This window comes from Prionailurus bengalensis, chromosome D4, assembly GCF_016509475.1.
Source record: "Prionailurus bengalensis isolate Pbe53 chromosome D4, Fcat_Pben_1.1_paternal_pri, whole genome shotgun sequence".
NCBI classification, from domain to species: domain Eukaryota; kingdom Metazoa; phylum Chordata; class Mammalia; order Carnivora; family Felidae; genus Prionailurus; species Prionailurus bengalensis.
In genome coordinates this window covers 92,783,581-92,799,228 of record NC_057359.1, presented here as the reverse complement: position 1 = coordinate 92,799,228, position 15,648 = coordinate 92,783,581, and the positions used below count along the sequence as shown (strand labels likewise).

The window sequence follows — 15,648 nt, the reverse complement described above, 5'->3', positions numbered from 1 at the left end:
CGAAGCCCTCACGTGGGGCAGACCGACGCGACAGCCCCTCTGGCCCCGGCCCACGCAGCTCCACTCCGAGTAAGCGCCCCTCCGAGCGGCTGCGGGCCCCACGACGGCCTCTCTCTGGGGAACGCGGGCCGTGGGCCCCTTGATGGCCTCGTGTGCAAGCACCCTCGTTATTCCGTTTCACAGAACAGGAACCAGAGGCTTTGAGAGGCCACGCGATCCCTTAAACGTTAAGTAGCCGGGGCGCCTGGGTGGCTCAGTCGGCGAAGCGTCCGACTTCAGCTTAGGTCACGATCTTGCGGTTCGTGGGTTCCAGCCCCGCGTCGGGCTCCGTGCTGACAGCTGAGCCTGGAGCCTCTTTGGATTCTGTGTCTCCCTCTCTCTATCCCTCCCTTGCTCACACTCTGTCTCTCAAAACTGAGCGAACGTTAGAAAAAAAACCTGTTTTTTTCAATTTCTCTTTTAAAAATAAATGTTAAGTAGCTAATTAACAAGGAACCAGGGTTGAAACCCACTCTGCCCACCTCCAACCATCCTATTTCACATGCAAGTTGTAAAAATTAAAAAAAAAAAGTCTCTTTATGACTGTGGGTTCAGGAAGCCAAGGCCACCATACCACGTGCACCACATGGTTACGATCTCCATCTCTAGAGGCGCTCAGGGGAGAGACTTCCATGGAAATGGTCTTCTCTGGGTGCATGATGGGAATGATGCAAACAGCAGGCCGACCTTCCCAGGCAGGGGCACAACGGGCCAAGTCCTCCCTGCCCCCGCCGCCCGTCCCCGCGGCACCACTCGCCCGGGGGCTCACGCGGGGGGCTCACCTGGGGCTCTGAGGCAGGCTCCGGATTGACGGCCCCCCCTGCAGGCGCACGCCCTTCCCTGCCGGCCCCCTCTGCGGGTGGGGCTTCCTCCGCATCTGTGAAGGGGACAGTGCGGGAAGCTGTCAGTCCATCCACAACGCCGTCGGGGTTTCATTTAGAACAGTCTCCAGGGGAGAGGTTTCCCACAGCGCACTTGTGGGGGACGCGGAAAGGGATCCGTGAACAAACACGGATGGACCGCAGGCTCCCCGCACGTCAGCCGGGTCATTTTTCTTAAAGGGAGGTGAGGGCCAGGGGCTCTCAGAAAGGAGGTCACAGGTCAGGAGGTCCCATCCCCCCTACCTGCGTTTGGTCCGAACAAGTGGGTGGGAATCGGCATCGGGGCCAGAGGAGCAAAAAACTCCGCCGGGGCGAGAGCCGGTTCACTCCGCTGGGGGCCCCCTGGGTTTAAGACGTCCACGTAGCGCGCTCGGGCTCCGGCTGCGTCAGGGCGAGCGGCAAATCCACGTCAGCGCGCCGCAGGGCCCCGCTCCCCCGCCCCCCCCCCCCCCCCGTCGCGGCTCCCCACGTGGCGCAGGGCTGGCTTCCCCCGGGGTGACGCCCCCCCCCGTCTCGCACACCCCCTGAAGCCGCCAGCGCCGCGCCGCCTCTGAGCGGGGCCCTCGTGCTCCCGAGACGGGCGTCTCTCTCTGCGGGGTCACCCCGTGACGCTGCCGTCCCTCAACTCTCCTGAGCCCGTGCCACAGACGAGTTCTCCGAGTCTAATTTCTGCCTCGACCGTTACCTGCTTTCCTGGAAAACATGTTCACGGAGGCTCTCGGGGGTCCTCCGGGACCAGGGGGCCCGGCCTGTGCAGCCTTGGGGAGGGAGGTTGGTGGTGGGGGCGGAGCCTTCTTCTGCGGAGGGAAAGACGCTTCAGAGACCTGCCCGTGGACCCGCGGCCACCGGGCGCGGACGGGGGCCTGGCAGGCGCCCACGGCCACGCGGCAGGGAGCATTCCTCCCGCCAAGCAGACGCTAGGAATTCCAACTCACCTCCTCCTCTGGCTCATTTACATCTACCCATCGGTTCTTCTTTTCATCCCAGACGATCTGCCACCATCATGAAAATAAAGAGAGAAGTCCGGACTCTCAGCGGAACTGACCTGGAGCGCGGCCCCGTGTGACGCTGCACACCCAGGAGGCGCCCACCCAGCTGTGCCCGTAGCCGGGGAGCACTGTGCGAACCACTGCCGGCCCCGTCACGTGAAGTCACAGGCCCCGCCGGCCCCACGTCCTACAGCACTCACCGACTTGTTCTTGTCGTCGGGCAGATAAGCCTCCGTCCTTTTCTTCCCGGGCAGCCAACGAAATAACCAGGACTCGCTGCTCTAAATACAGAAACAACCACAACACCCTGGAGGACGTGGTGCTGGGTGAGGGGAGCCCCACACAGAAGGCCCAGTCCTGAAGGGTCCGCTCACAGGAGGTCCGAGCAGAGTCGGATCCGCGGACAAGGGCGGGGGGGGGGGGGGGGGGTCCGTGTGCAACAGGACAGAGTGCAGTCTGGAAAGATGGACACGTTCTGGGGACGGATGCGGGGGGGGACGGCGGCACAACGGCGTGAATGAGCCTGACGCCCCCAAACTATGCCCTCAAAACAGGGTTAAAACGGTCACTTTTACACTGCGTGTATCTTACCACAATTTAAAAACCTGAACAATGTGCCTTTTGGAACTTTTCCTGTCTAATGCCAACGGATGGCAGCCTCCGGCATCCTCCCTCCCTGACCGAGCAGTGGCAAGAAGGCTGGGAAAGTCCTTGTGGGACCCCCTCAAAACAGTCCCCCGTGTCCCGCCCTGAGAGAATTTAGGTGTCGGGAACGCTGACTTCACTCCTCGCGTACCGTACTTCGCTTCTTCTAGAACAAGCAAACAGGGAAGGAGCCGCAGCGGCTGTGTGTGCTCTCAAACCCGTCGCTCTGGGCGACACGGATCTGCACGCTCCCGCCTCGCGGAAGCATCACGTTCCAGCTCACGGTTCCGGCACACTCTGGGATCCCACTGGCGTTTCAGTAAGATACCAGCCATTTAAAAAAAACCGATAAACTGAACCATATTAAGAACCGATAATCTACTTAAAAAAAGGCGGGGAAGGGCACCTGGCTGGGTCAGTTGGTGGAGCGCATGACTCTCACTCTCTTGGTCTCAGAGCTGTGAGTTCGAGCCCCACGGTGGGTGTGATTACTTTAAAAAAGAGAAAAGAACACGTTCCTCATAAGCTAACTAACACGAAGCGAAAGGAGCCGACCCACAGTGTCGAAGAGGATGTGGGGCACGTGCATCTAACTGGGGACTGGTGGCCACAGTGGAAAAGGACCCGATTAAAAGCAGGAGACACGGGCCAGCACCACGAAGCCGACGACGGAGGTGGTAACGGGCGTGTGAAGAAGGTGCTCAGCACCCTTGCCCCCCAGGGCCGCGAACTGACAGCACCAGGGGGCAGCACGGAGCCCGGCAGAGGCTTCGGTGGGCGGGACGGGCCCGGGGCGCAGAAGGAGCGCCACCTCCCCGGCTGTGCTGCTGCCAGGGTCACCCGGGCCAGGCTGCCCGGCGGCCCCTTCCCAGGCTGGACCCCCAAGAGAAACGAGCACTTTCGCCAACAGCAGACAGACCGGAACCGCTCGTGTGGCTTTTCCATAACCAGCCTGTCTGCGTCCGTTCCCCAGGACGAAAGATAAATACAACTGTAGCATCTGCGGACCCTCCCTCGATGTTCCCGTACAAGGGTGTTTAAACATCAGTCTCCTTCATAAAAAGTCCCAGAACAGGAGGCACCAGCCAATGGTGACAGAAGTCAGAAGAGGCCACCCTCGGGGGCTGGGCTGTGACAGGCCGTGAACACGGGGGGCCCCTGGGAGGGCTGCGCTGCTCCAACCCCACTCGGGCCGTGCCCGTTTGGGGACCCAGATGCACGAACGTTCACGAAGCTTCTTCACGTTTCACACGCCCCTAGGACACTTCCCAAACCGTGTGGCCCAAGTGACGAAAGGACGGTGGCCTGGGGCCCGGCGCCCAGCGCCGAGGCATGAGGAAGGGCCTGTGGGAGCCCCCGCCCCGCCGGAGGTGGGCCGTGTGCTACCTTCTTAGGCTCCTTGACCTCTTTCCCGGCCGCCTGTGCAGGCCTCTTCCCTTCGGGCGTGGACGTGAGAGGTGGCTGCAGGGCTCCGGGGCCAGCACGCTCCCACACCGGAGGGACCTCGGAGTCCTGGGACGTCCTGGAGGGGCCCTGTTCCGAGGCAACAGGGGAGGAGGTTCACCCGGGGCACCACCGCAGAGGCCTTATGACTCGTGAGGAGGGCAGAGTGGGGGGGGGGGGGGGGACACACAGCTGCCCCCCGCCCCCCAGCCTGCAGTTAGCCAGCCAGTCTGTCGAGGCGCACTGCAGGAGCAGGAAGGGGGTTCGGGAGCTCAGGGGGCACTGCGGGCTGCAAGGAAGAGGGAAGGGACTGGGCACGGCGGAGCAGGGGGCGTTTTAAAAGATAGGCTTATTTGTTTAGAAAATACTTCTCGCTGAGCGAAGACCCCATCTTCAAAATTAGTGAGTGTCATTTTACACGAAAACAGAGTATTCTTGTGGAGGAACGTGTAACAAAAGTTTACACGATGACCGCATGCCCACAGAGGCCTGCTCTCTGTCCAGAAGGCTGTAGAGCAGCGTGTAGAAAAGCGTTTGTTCTCCCCTCAACCCCCACGCTGAGACGAGGGCAAACAGAGGTGGTGTTTACACCAGACGCGTCTGATAAAGAGGTATCTTGGTTTCAAGAGACCGGTGAGATTTTTAGGGATTCTACTGCAGAAAGTGAGGTGCAGAGAGTGGGCAGGGCTCTCCAATTTAGAAAAGTCAAAGTTAGCAGTGCAGTTTCATTACAAACGAGCACTTTCCCTCCACGAAGTAACGATCCCCACACCACACTGGTAAACGAGCGTTTTCCTCCGTAATGCTTTTCCCCAACTCCGTATGGTGAGGATCCAAGTTATTTCAGAGGAGCTTTCCCACTGAGAAGCAATTTAAAGGATAATTTCCCAAGTCTCACTACTATCTTTCCACTTAAGGCTAAAGAGCGACAAGTCTGGGCTCCTAATCAACGCAGCTTACGGAAAACGAACAGCTTAAAAACAAAAAGTGGGAGAGTACCAGATGAGCAAATTTTCCGCCAAAACCATCTTCTCTCCGTTCCGGAAGCGAGTTTCTCCCAAGCGCCTCCTGTGGCATCAGCCCTGTCAACGGAAGAGAGAGCCACGGTGGCAGCTTCGCGACGCGCCTCAGAGCCCGAGACCGGAAATGGTCTCGAAATGGCTTCATCTTCAAAGACGGGTCTACACCGTACTGTGCCCGAGTACACAGCACGAGAACCACATCGGAGCGCAGAGCAGGTCCCAGCCCGGGCGCACCTCAAGGCCGGCTCGCCACACCGGGACACCCGCTTACACTCTGCGTCCTAACCAACGGCCAAGTCACAAGGGAGACGAGCGTGGATCTCGATCAGCCGTCCCGCCTAGAACTTCCAGGACCCTTAGCAGACAGTAAGCGATACAACTCGCTTCAAGCGCAAATGACTTAAGGCCCTTCTGCCAATCACCTCCTTGAACACCAAACCCAGTCCAGGCCTCCGGGGATGGCGTCGCGGCAGAGACCCACCTGGGTCCTGGCTTCCGGCCTCCTGGGGCAGGTGCTCGCTTTCCTGCAGAGACGGTGCGCCCGCTGGCAGGCCAGGTCCCGGGTACAGAGCTGCGGGCTCAGGCACAGAGGGCTCTGGAAAGCCGAGCGCAGACCCTGGGGGTCCGCAGCCAGGCCCCAGCTCCGCAGGGCCGGGGGGTGGCGGCACGGGGAACAACGGCACCCTGGCGGGGAGGGCCGGCTGGCTGTCGGGGAGCGTCGGCGGAGCTGCAAGAGCGAACAGCAGCCTGAGGTCACTGGCGCTAACTCCAGTCACTTGCAGAAGCGAACGGGCGGCCGCCGGACAGCTTAGCACGCGGCATTCTGCGTGGCCACGTTTCTTTCGTTATGCGCTAAGAGAACCCGGCGCCCAAACAGAAAGTGCGGGGGATGCGAGGGCCTCTGCGGTTGGGGGAAAAACAGCACGCGGGGACCCTCTGAGGACCAAAGGGAGAACGTCGTTAAAGATGACGGGCAAGGGCTCTAAGCCACAGTGAGACCCAACACAACCCGGAGAGCGGCTGCGCTCACGGAGTCCTCCTGGCCTCGGCCGCCGGGGGACAAAGGGGCGCCCGCCCACTCAGCCGATGTTTACAGCCGGGAGAACGGACAGCCTCGCGGAGGGAGAGGAGAAGGCTGACGCGGAGCTAAGACACGTCCCCTCCGCTCTCCCAGAGAGGCAGGGCGAGAATGTTCCGCGTGCGGCACGGGGCTCACCTGAAGGCAGCAGCCGCACGCCCTGACCGAAGCGCTCGGCGCTGGGCACAGGCAGTGCCAGCAGCGGGTTGCCCGGCTGGGCGGGTCCCGGGCCGTCGTGCTGCCCGGCCTCAGGGCTGGGCGTGCTGGGGCAGCGCTGGGAGAGGGCCCCGTCCAGGCTCCACGGCGCGGCGCCCTCCTACAGGAGAGACACCGCAGGCATTTCCCACAGCCCCGCGCCGCGGCACCAACCCCCGGGGACCCGCTCCCCGCGTCTGTGCTTCAGGAGCGCCCCCCCCCCCCCGGCCCCGGCCCGGGAATCCGTGCGCCTCTGAAATCCTACCGTTTACACCGAACACCCGCACTCGATGTGAAAACGGGGACACGGACCGCGCCTGTCAGCCCGTCTCCGACATCGCGTCTCCCGAGACCGAAAGCAAACCTCACACCTTGACCTGCTTCTCGACGCGCTGCAGCTGGACCAACCAGGCGGGCTCCACGAAGGACTCCTCCTCCGGCTTCTCTCTCAGCTGAGGGTCGAAGAGCCGCAACTGTGAGGCGATCTAGACGCACACGGGGTGGGGGGAAGAGCCCGTTACCACCGGGGAGGACAGGCCCGCCCGGGTGACCCAGAGACAAAAGCATCTTCGTCACCCAACCGGGCGGCCGCATCACCCGGGAAGGTTTTCTGAGGCGCGCCGTGACCCGCCCCGGAGCGGCCGGCGAGGCCGAGACATCAGCAAGGGGGCCCGGAGCCTCGAATGCGCCCTAGCAGACCCGCCAGCCTGTGTGCGTGGGGGCCAGCAGTCCGCACGCCCCCCGCAGCGAGTCTGCTGCCCCTCCCATCGGATCCCACGGACTTGGCTTCGCCGATCAGAACACTGAACGGACCCAGAAACGCACACGCCCTGACGGGCGGCAGGGGGAGAGGGACGGTGAGGGAGGCGGGGACAGATGAAACAAGGTGGCCGTGGGTTCACTGCTGAAGCTGGCGGAAGAAGGACTCGTTATTCTGTTTCCGTAAACGTCTAAAACTTCTCGTAACGAAACACTTTCCCGAGTTATCGCGCGAGTGCATTCTCCTGAACGGAACTCCCGGGGAGAGGGGAACACTGGCGCAGCGGGCAGCTTGTGCTGGGCGTCCCCACGCGCAACCCCGTCTCGTTTGAGCCTCGCCTGCTCCTGGAGGCCGGTCACGCGGTCCCTGGTTTACAGAGCAAGAAGCTGGGGCCGGCCCTGGAGCAGCCAGGACCCAAAGCCAGGCTGCTGGACTCTGCTAGCTCGTGCTGTGAACCGCTGGATTCAGGGGCCCCACGGTGAGTCTCCCGGGGAAACTTCCTTAGAAGCTACCGCTCCGTTTCTGCACCGGGGTGAGAGAGCCGACGAGTTCTTACGCTAACGCGAGAACACCAGATGCCTATGCAGGAACGCGAAAACCGCTAAAGCCGTTCAAGAAGGAAGTCCCGACGGTCCCAGCTCGGTTCCCGAGTCCCGTCAGCCCGGTGTCGCCGGGAGGACGCTCAGGGGACGTCACCTGAGCCAGCTGGCTGATGAGCACCGGAGAGTGCGCGTGGGGCCGCGTCAGGATGGTCTTGGCGATCACCTCGCAGTAGTGGAAGGCTTGCGTGGCCAGCCCCATCTCCGCCAGGCGGCAGGAGTAGATGAACTTGAACACCTGGAGCAGGTGAACGAGCGGAGCGGTCTGAGGCACCGCCCCTCGCCCCCGCCAGACCCCACCCCAGGCTGGAGGTACCCTCACGCTTCGCCTCGCGCGCCTCGCACACGCCCCCGGCGGCTGCCCAGCAGCGCCAACCCTGCTCCTGGAGGGATCTCACCTTTCGCTTATTTATTTTTTAAAGATTTCACTTTTTAAGTTACCCTTACATCCAACGTGGGGCTCCAGCTCCCAACCCCGATATCGAGAAGCCAGCCAGGTGCCCCCCAAGGTATCTCAGACGAAAAGTCGACAACTAAGCTTCTTGAGAACTCTTTCTCTTCAACACGCTTACTAGGCTGGTCGGGACAGCCGTCCCCACTCGCTCCGCCCCACAGACGTTTATGCCCACACGGTCCCCGGTCAGATAATACTCTCCCCACGACGCTTAATGCTGCCGACAGACAAAGTCCTGGGGACCAAACGCTCAACAAACATCTTAAAGGCAAACAAAACCCTCAACTCAACAGGGCTTTCTTCTCAAGCATCACGGACGCTTGAGCGTCTCGAGATCTCCAAAACCACTTTATCGCTTTCTGCGCAAGGACTCGAACCCGCGATGGTCGGAGACTTGTCAGCACGGACCGCCCGCCCGCCCACCCCCGCTGACCTGGAAGTTGGGGAAGGAGCAGGTCTGTGCCCCGAGGGACTGGGCATACTCATAGGCCTCGGTCCTCTGAATGGCTTCATTGGTCGCAAACTGGAAAAATGGCAAACTGTCGAGGAAACAGGGAAGCTTAGTCCTTGAGCAGGTCACCCAGAAGCCCGTCACACCACAGGACAAAGCCGGCAGCCGCTGCCGGGCCGCCCGGCGTCTCTGGGTGGGCTGAAGGAGGGTGCTTTCCTTCTGCAGGAAAACAGAGACCGCTATGTTCCTCACCTGTGATTCGATCCAATTAAAACCAGTTTTGCGGTTTTCTTCGTATAGACCCCTAACCCGACCTGGGCCATGAGGTAGCAGAAGTGCGCAGCATCTAAGAGACCTTTCGAAGCTGAGGAGACACAAAGCAGGCCGCGGCCAGTGACGCCGAGTTCTCCCAGGAATCAAAACACGTGGATGGAAAACACCACAGAGACGACGCGAACGGCCCTCAGTACCCCGGCGGCGGCTTCCACACACGAGCGTCCTGCGCTCTCCCATCTCCGGGCCCGCGCGTGCCCGCACCTGACCTACCTAGCGTGTCGCCCATGGTGGTCATCGCCCTGGACTCCACATCCACACTGCTGCTCAGGTTGGACAAAATCATAGCAAGATGCGGCCTCCAATCTCCCCACTTCTCGTCTCCGCAACACTGAGGTCAGAAAAACGCAAACCCAGATAAACCCTCCTCCTCAGAAGACCGCGTCATTTTCATCTCTCACGGGCGAGCTCAGAGAGCACAGCGAGGGAGCCAGACCAACAGGGGGTCGCGGGCCTCGCGGCCCGCGACGCAATCTGTCAGAGGAGCGAGCCCGGACAGACAGCCGGACCGCGGAGATGCCCGCGAGCCCCTCAACACTGACCGTGGACGCAGCGGGCATCCGGCCCGACATCAGCTGGTACACTGTCTGCAGAGGGTCGTTGATTGGAAGACTGTTGGCGAACCTGGGCAAATACAAAGAGACGAAGACCCGAGTTGGCCCTGTGTCGAGGACAAAAAGACGAAAACAAGTCTGGTCTCATCTTGGCCATCTAATGGCCGTCTGGCACTTAACCCGGGCGAAGTGCACAGGTCCCCGTATTTCGATTAAGGAGCTGAAAACAAACACGAGGCCCCAGGATCTCGTGGTGGTTTCACAGAAAGTACAAGAACTACTCGGCCAATAAAAACTTCTACAACTCCCTTCGCGGTACAACCCACGGACGAAGGCCAAGCAAGCCCGGGCCAGCGGCACCTGCTTTCTGGGACGAAAACTACAGGCCACTGTGCTTCCAAGGGCTGGCCGGGCAGCACGACCAGGCCGGGTGGAAGCGCCCAGAGACAGTCTACAGGGCAAGATGCTCTACCTGGTCATGACCCGGGCGTGTGTCCGGCTGTCCATCTTGCTTGCCAGCAACAGAGCATGTCCCCACAAGGCATTTTTCATCGCGGATTCCAAAGCATCCTGCAAAGTGTTTTCGGGGTTACCTGAGTTATCAGAACAATCTCCCCGACACAAGCAAGCGGGCGCGGCGGCCCGCGTGTCGTCAGGCACCGCTGGGGGCGGGCAGAGCAGAGGGCACACCAAGGAACGCGCGACTCGAAGGTCTGCCCGCACAGCTCCGGTTCAGAAACGAAGCCCACTTTTCACACGTGCCCCAGCCGCAAAGTCCCTGTGGTAGCAGCTGGCGAATACACATCTCGCTTTGTCATCTACTAGCAGCATGGAGAACACACACGCCGATCAGCAACCAGGGCAACCGAGACGGGGTACCGCCACCCCCAAACCATCGCTTCCCCCGTGGGACACACCACAGGGATCGCATCCCCGTTCCAGAACGCGGCACGAGGCCACGAACGTCATCTCGACGCGCACAGAGCCTTTCCTAAGGCAGACTTTCCCTTACCCAAAGTCACCAGGGGCACGACTCAGAGGACACCTTCGGACGACAAACATGTTGCGGTACAGGTAAACGGGAGGCAAACTGGACAGACTTTACAATTTCAACCGGTCGGAAGATGTCCACGTGAAGACCGTTTAGTTATCACACAGGAGCTTTCGGAGCGGATCACGACGTCGGAGTGCCCCGAACCGCCGGCCTGGGAGACCCCCGCCACCAGGGCGCCCGCGCGGCCCTCCCCGCAGTCTGCCTGGTCCCGGCGAGCCTCCAACGGCTCTGCATATTGTGATCGGCTCCCCACCGGCCCCCGGCTCCCGCCTCACCGGGGAGGATGGTGTAATTTCTGTCTCGTGCTCGGCTCGGCCCCGAGACCCGCACACGACAGGCCTGAGCACGGGAAATTCATCTATTTGCCCAGTGACTGAAAAGCGCACTCGCAGGTCGCCGACCCCACAACCCTCGGAAGAAAGTCCCCACTGACGCGAGAGGACGTACCAACACCACACGGGACGGCGGCGTCCCCGGCGCGCCCAAGAGCGGGACCGCGCCCCTGGGCCGTGCCCTGTGCCCCGGGACACCCCCCGCCCCGCTCACCTTCTTGCGTCCGTAGAGCAGCAGCTCTCGGAACCTCTCTGTTTCCTTCTCGAGAGTGCCGGTGGCGGCCGCGTGGCTGTCGGTGAGGAACGAGAGCTGGGCCTCCCCGGACTCCTCCTCCTCCGCTTGTCCCACCGCCTCGTTAGTAAAATCAATCAGGTTGGCCTCGTTGGGTGACTTCCCAGGAAGCCATGCCGTTCGGTGGTCTCGTAACAGAAGTTCCGCGATGTCTGTTCCCACCACGGTCTGCGAGGGCCACGGGGGCAAGAAGAACGGAAGGCTTTACCACAAACAGAATTCACTGCCGGGGTGACAGGACACTCCCGCTCGTCATCAGGCGAGGCCCCGGGCAGGACTCCTCAGGCGTGCACGCTCTACTCCCAGGGGCACAGAGCGCCGCCCGTGACACGGCCAGGGGCAGGATGGGCAGACCACAGACTGCCTGGTAGGCCGACAGAAAGGTGGACCCACACCTCCCTTTGCCCCAAACCACACGGCCCTGAATTCCACTTCCCCAAATCACTGCTAGGAAGCTCTTCCTGCGTGAGCCCGTGGACGGTGACCCCGCTTCGCCGAGCACAGCCCGAAAAGAAACCCCGCCCAACTCCTCGGGGGCGGGGGGACCGAGGCAGGGGCCCGCCAGAAACTTACCCCGTTCTGCCTGCACAAGAGAACAATGAAATTCCAAAGGAGACTGGCAGACTCCTTGTCAATTAAATTTTCATTCTGCAAACATTTCGTAGCTTTGTTCTGTGCAAAATTAATAACATCCACTTTATGGGTGTCACCTCTGAAAAAAGAACACACACTCGATGAACAGCGACACCTCGCATCCGCGAGGCCGAGCGCAGCAGCCGCCTCCGGACAGACATCGCGGGGCGCTCCGACGGGGACGTACTTGCCGAGCGGTCCCGGGAACGAGCGCAGCTCCTCCTGGTCCGGCGTGTGCTGCAGCAAGGTCTGGGGGCGGGGCGGGGCGGGGCGGGGCGGGGCGGGGCGGGGCGGGGCGGGGTGGAGAGAGACAGCAGCTCAGGGGCAGGTCTGCCGGCCGCACAGGCGCACCAAGCGGTCGACGCCACCCGGGGGGTGGCTGCCCCTCCGTCCCAGGGCGCGGGCACATTTGGTTTACAACAGTGACTTTCAAGCTCTCCTTGAGGGAGCGGGAACCACGCCTCCCCTCAAACTCCGAAGCGGGGCCCTAACGTGCACAGAAGAGGCCTGCCAGGGCCGCAGAAGAGGGCGCCCCCCCCCCCCCACCAGCCTCCTGCACCCCAGCGCCTCTCCCCGTAACCCACATTCACCAGTAAGAGGCCTCCCTGCTGAACCAGAAATGCCAATGAAGACAGAAAGTAAATACGCCATAAAACCAAGTCTGCCGTGACCCCCAACGCAGACGCTTGAAATGCTGATCTCTGAGAGGAAACTGACATGACCCAACGCAACAGAAACATCTGCGGATCGAAGACGTGTGCAGAGAAACGCTTTGCAAGGTCACTTCTTCAAGGGCAGTCCCGCGAGGTGCAATTTCTACTCACGGAATTACCTCCATGCTGTGGATCTCGACCAGCGCGGGCTGTCCTTCTGAAGGCAGATTTGGAATCACTTTAATGAGCTGACCCCCAGGACCAAACCTGGCACAGACGTGAGGCACTGAGAACTTCTCAGGAGAGGTTGGTCTTGACGGAGCTACGTTTAAATAAAGCGAAAAAGAAACAGCCTGTCACCCTGTGGTGCTTCTGAACTAGACCAACAGCACAGAATTTCACGACGCCCACGTGGCTGGAGTCACAGGTCAGACTGGTCGTGGTGACCCGGCTTCCAACCGGAAGGTGTTTTGGTTAGACGTCCTCCCAGAAAGGAGAACTTAGGTGTGTGTCAGAAAAGCGTTTCGGTCATTAGACACGACGGCTACTCTCTTCTGGAAAGAGAACTCCTTTGAAACAGCCGCGTGCATGGAGCCAGTGTCACTCGCGAGGAGCGTCGGGCTTCCAGCTGCTCGGACGCCCCCAGAGCCTCCACACCTAACCCTAACCCTGACGGTGAGCGGCGCAGGGGTCGACAAGGGGACTGAGGACAGAGATCTTCACTGGAGCGTCGCCCTGGAGGGTCCGACGCCCACGTCTGCACTTCTCCAGGGGAGAGCATTCGATCCAGCGTCTCAGGGAGGAGTCGAGACTGTGGCACAGGTGACAAGTCCACGCAGGTTTTCAAGGGGAGTTAGGAGTTTCCCACACCCAAGCAGCCAGCACCGGGGAGCACAGGGCGGCCGCGCCTGAGAACCTGGCGGGGAGCCTGTACTCGGAGCCACACCGGCGTGGGCACCACGGACAGACTGGGCTGCTCTCAGGTCTGAGTCCGAGGGATGGCACCAGCCCCCGTGACAAGCTCTGTGACTCACGGCAGTCCTTACCCTGCAGAGACAACCAGGCCAGGCACCGCCAGTTCCCATCAGAGCTGAAATTCACTCCCTCTGTTGCCCCGGGCTCGTGAGGCCGCCCCGGCAGAGTGACCGGACGTCCCTCCACGGCCAGGAGCGCCTCGGCCCCGACCACACACACACCTTGCTCCGTCGCGGGCCAGCCGGCTTCAGCAGGGTAACCGTACTCCGCGAAGCCCTGGACGCTGCCAAAATTGTTGCCGTAGGCATAATCTCCGGGCAAGGAGTCTGGGGGAGGCGGGGCCTCGTAGGAAGCAGCAGTCATGCCGTGATTTCTGTAAACCTGACTCTGAGGAAACAGAGCAGACGGGACCAATCAGCTCCCGGGAGCTCGGGAGACTCAGACACGCGGTCGAATACGGGAAGGGGGGGGCCCACCTGGCGCGAGCGGGAGCTAAGGCTGCTGCGCAGACTCTGTGCGGAGCGCTCGCTGTGCACGCTGCGTCTGTCCGCCTCCTCCCCGTAAGGGTCCCTGTGGGGCTCAGGGTCATCGTCAAAACTGCCAGTGAAGCGAGGGTCGTACCTCCAGGGGTCATCATACCTCTCGGGCCTGGAGAGAGCGGGAGCAGAGGCGAGGAGAGGGAAGTGTGGGGAGGGGGCTCCAGGACAACGGCCCTCTGCTACACGGCAGCGAGGTCCCGCCGTGTCGTCGCCACCCTGTTGCTGGGTGCCGGCTCACCATCCGGGGTCTTGACCCTCAGACGACCAGTGGGAGCCTACCCTTGGGCGGAGTGGCCACATCCCAAGCCCAAATTCAGACCCCACCTTCGCCTTCAGATTTGGAGAAACAGGCCACAAGCGCACCTGCGTGCGGCCATGCCTTTCCCGGACCAGGAAGAGGAGGGGCCGACTCCTGGCGCCGCCCCCAGGCCAGTTCTCAACGCCCCCCCACCCAACAACGCAAGCGGGAACTGCCAGGAGGGCCTGTTCATCTTTGTCCTTCAGACAGGGACCCCAACGTCAGCTGCTGCTCAGGGTCCCAAGCACAAGCGTAGCTTTCCGATAAATACGACAGACGTGAGGGCAGAGTCGAGCAACCCTCCTTACCGACGCGCGTCGTACCAACCTGTCCCCGTAAGTGTAGTTTTCTTTCCGGTACGGATCGTATTCCGCATCATACCAATACCTCCGGTCACAGGCGCGGGGATCCCTGAATCTGGAGCCATAGTGGTATCGGTCCCAGCGGCCCGCATCTGTGAGCAGGGCATTAACAGTTTATTACAACAGGCAAAGCAAGACACGCCTCCCGCCCTGGCTAGAGAAACCACACCACCCCAGACTGAAGGACGCCTCGAGGATCTCAGAGGAACCGAACTTTCCTCCCCCAAATCAGCATGACCTAGGAGAGTGTTAGCTGTTAGGCCGAGGACCCGGGCACGTCTTGCCTGTACCGACACCACGTAACACTCACCGGGTTTCTCTCAACACGGGTGATTTAAAAAAATAAAAACCTAAAAAAACCCTGTTCGTAGTTACTGTCTTTTGGTACTTAATTCTGCGACCATACATTTTCCTTATGTGGCTTCTGACGTAGTTCAGAGAGTTTTAAGACATGATCCAAACTAAAACATTACTTAAAGCGTCTGCGTGGCTCAGTCGGTTGAGCATCCAACTCTTGATTTCGGCTCAAGTCATGATCTCCTGGTTCATGAGATCGAGCCCCACATGGGGCCCTGCACTGACAATGTGGAGCCTGCTTGGGATTTTCTCTCTCTCTCTCTCTCTCTCTCTTTCCCTCTCCCTCTCTCTGCCCCTGCCCACTCGTGCTCTCTCTTCCTCTCAAAATAAACAAACACTTTTTAAAAAATACATTAACATTATAACCTAGATGTACCATTTTCGGCAGCTATGAGCAAAATTTATATGTAAAATGACACAAACGTAAATGGGAAAGAGGCCTGGGGGAAGCGGGACAACCAAGGGACAGTGGGCCGGGGACCCTCCCCTGCAGCTAAGCACAGGTCACAGCCAGGCAGCAGTGACCAGCAGGACCGCCAGGGGGACGTGTCGCTGAAATGAGCACCCCGCCCAATGGCAGAGTGTCAAGATGGGAAGGCAGCTCCGGGCGTATGCAGTGAGGACATCTGATGCCTGCACCGTGGCGGGAGGGCGGCCACAGGAGGCCACCAGTATGCCACACGGGGCCAGTGTGACCCCAGAAGCTGGTT

At 60.9% G+C, this 15,648-nt stretch overlaps 1 protein-coding gene across 7 annotated transcripts in view; it reads right to left on the bottom strand.

The window, feature by feature from the left end:
• Positions 1-15,648, bottom strand: part of SEC16A (SEC16 homolog A, endoplasmic reticulum export factor) — a 32,703-nt gene that overhangs the window by 4,492 nt on the left and 12,563 nt on the right. For all 7 annotated transcript variants that reach the window (XM_043565246.1, XM_043565249.1, XM_043565251.1 and 4 more), the window contains exons 5-27: positions 14,547-14,673; positions 13,859-14,030; positions 13,604-13,769; positions 12,587-12,729; positions 11,942-12,003; positions 11,695-11,833; positions 11,044-11,289; positions 9,916-10,013; positions 9,432-9,513; positions 9,103-9,220; positions 8,809-8,920; positions 8,539-8,644; positions 7,749-7,889; positions 6,664-6,777; positions 6,236-6,413; positions 5,501-5,746; positions 4,997-5,079; positions 3,941-4,087; positions 2,110-2,190; positions 1,856-1,912; positions 1,606-1,717; positions 1,164-1,301; positions 822-916 (exon numbers count right to left, since the gene is read on the bottom strand). In XM_043565246.1, coding sequence (XP_043421181.1) covers positions 822-916; positions 1,164-1,301; positions 1,606-1,717; positions 1,856-1,912; positions 2,110-2,190; positions 3,941-4,087; positions 4,997-5,079; positions 5,501-5,746; positions 6,236-6,413; positions 6,664-6,777; positions 7,749-7,889; positions 8,539-8,644; positions 8,809-8,920; positions 9,103-9,220; positions 9,432-9,513; positions 9,916-10,013; positions 11,044-11,289; positions 11,695-11,833; positions 11,942-12,003; positions 12,587-12,729; positions 13,604-13,769; positions 13,859-14,030; positions 14,547-14,673 — 2,963 coding nt within the window. The remainder of the gene's footprint in view (positions 1-821; positions 917-1,163; positions 1,302-1,605; positions 1,718-1,855; positions 1,913-2,109; positions 2,191-3,940; positions 4,088-4,996; positions 5,080-5,500; positions 5,747-6,235; positions 6,414-6,663; positions 6,778-7,748; positions 7,890-8,538; positions 8,645-8,808; positions 8,921-9,102; positions 9,221-9,431; positions 9,514-9,915; positions 10,014-11,043; positions 11,290-11,694; positions 11,834-11,941; positions 12,004-12,586; positions 12,730-13,603; positions 13,770-13,858; positions 14,031-14,546; positions 14,674-15,648) is intronic.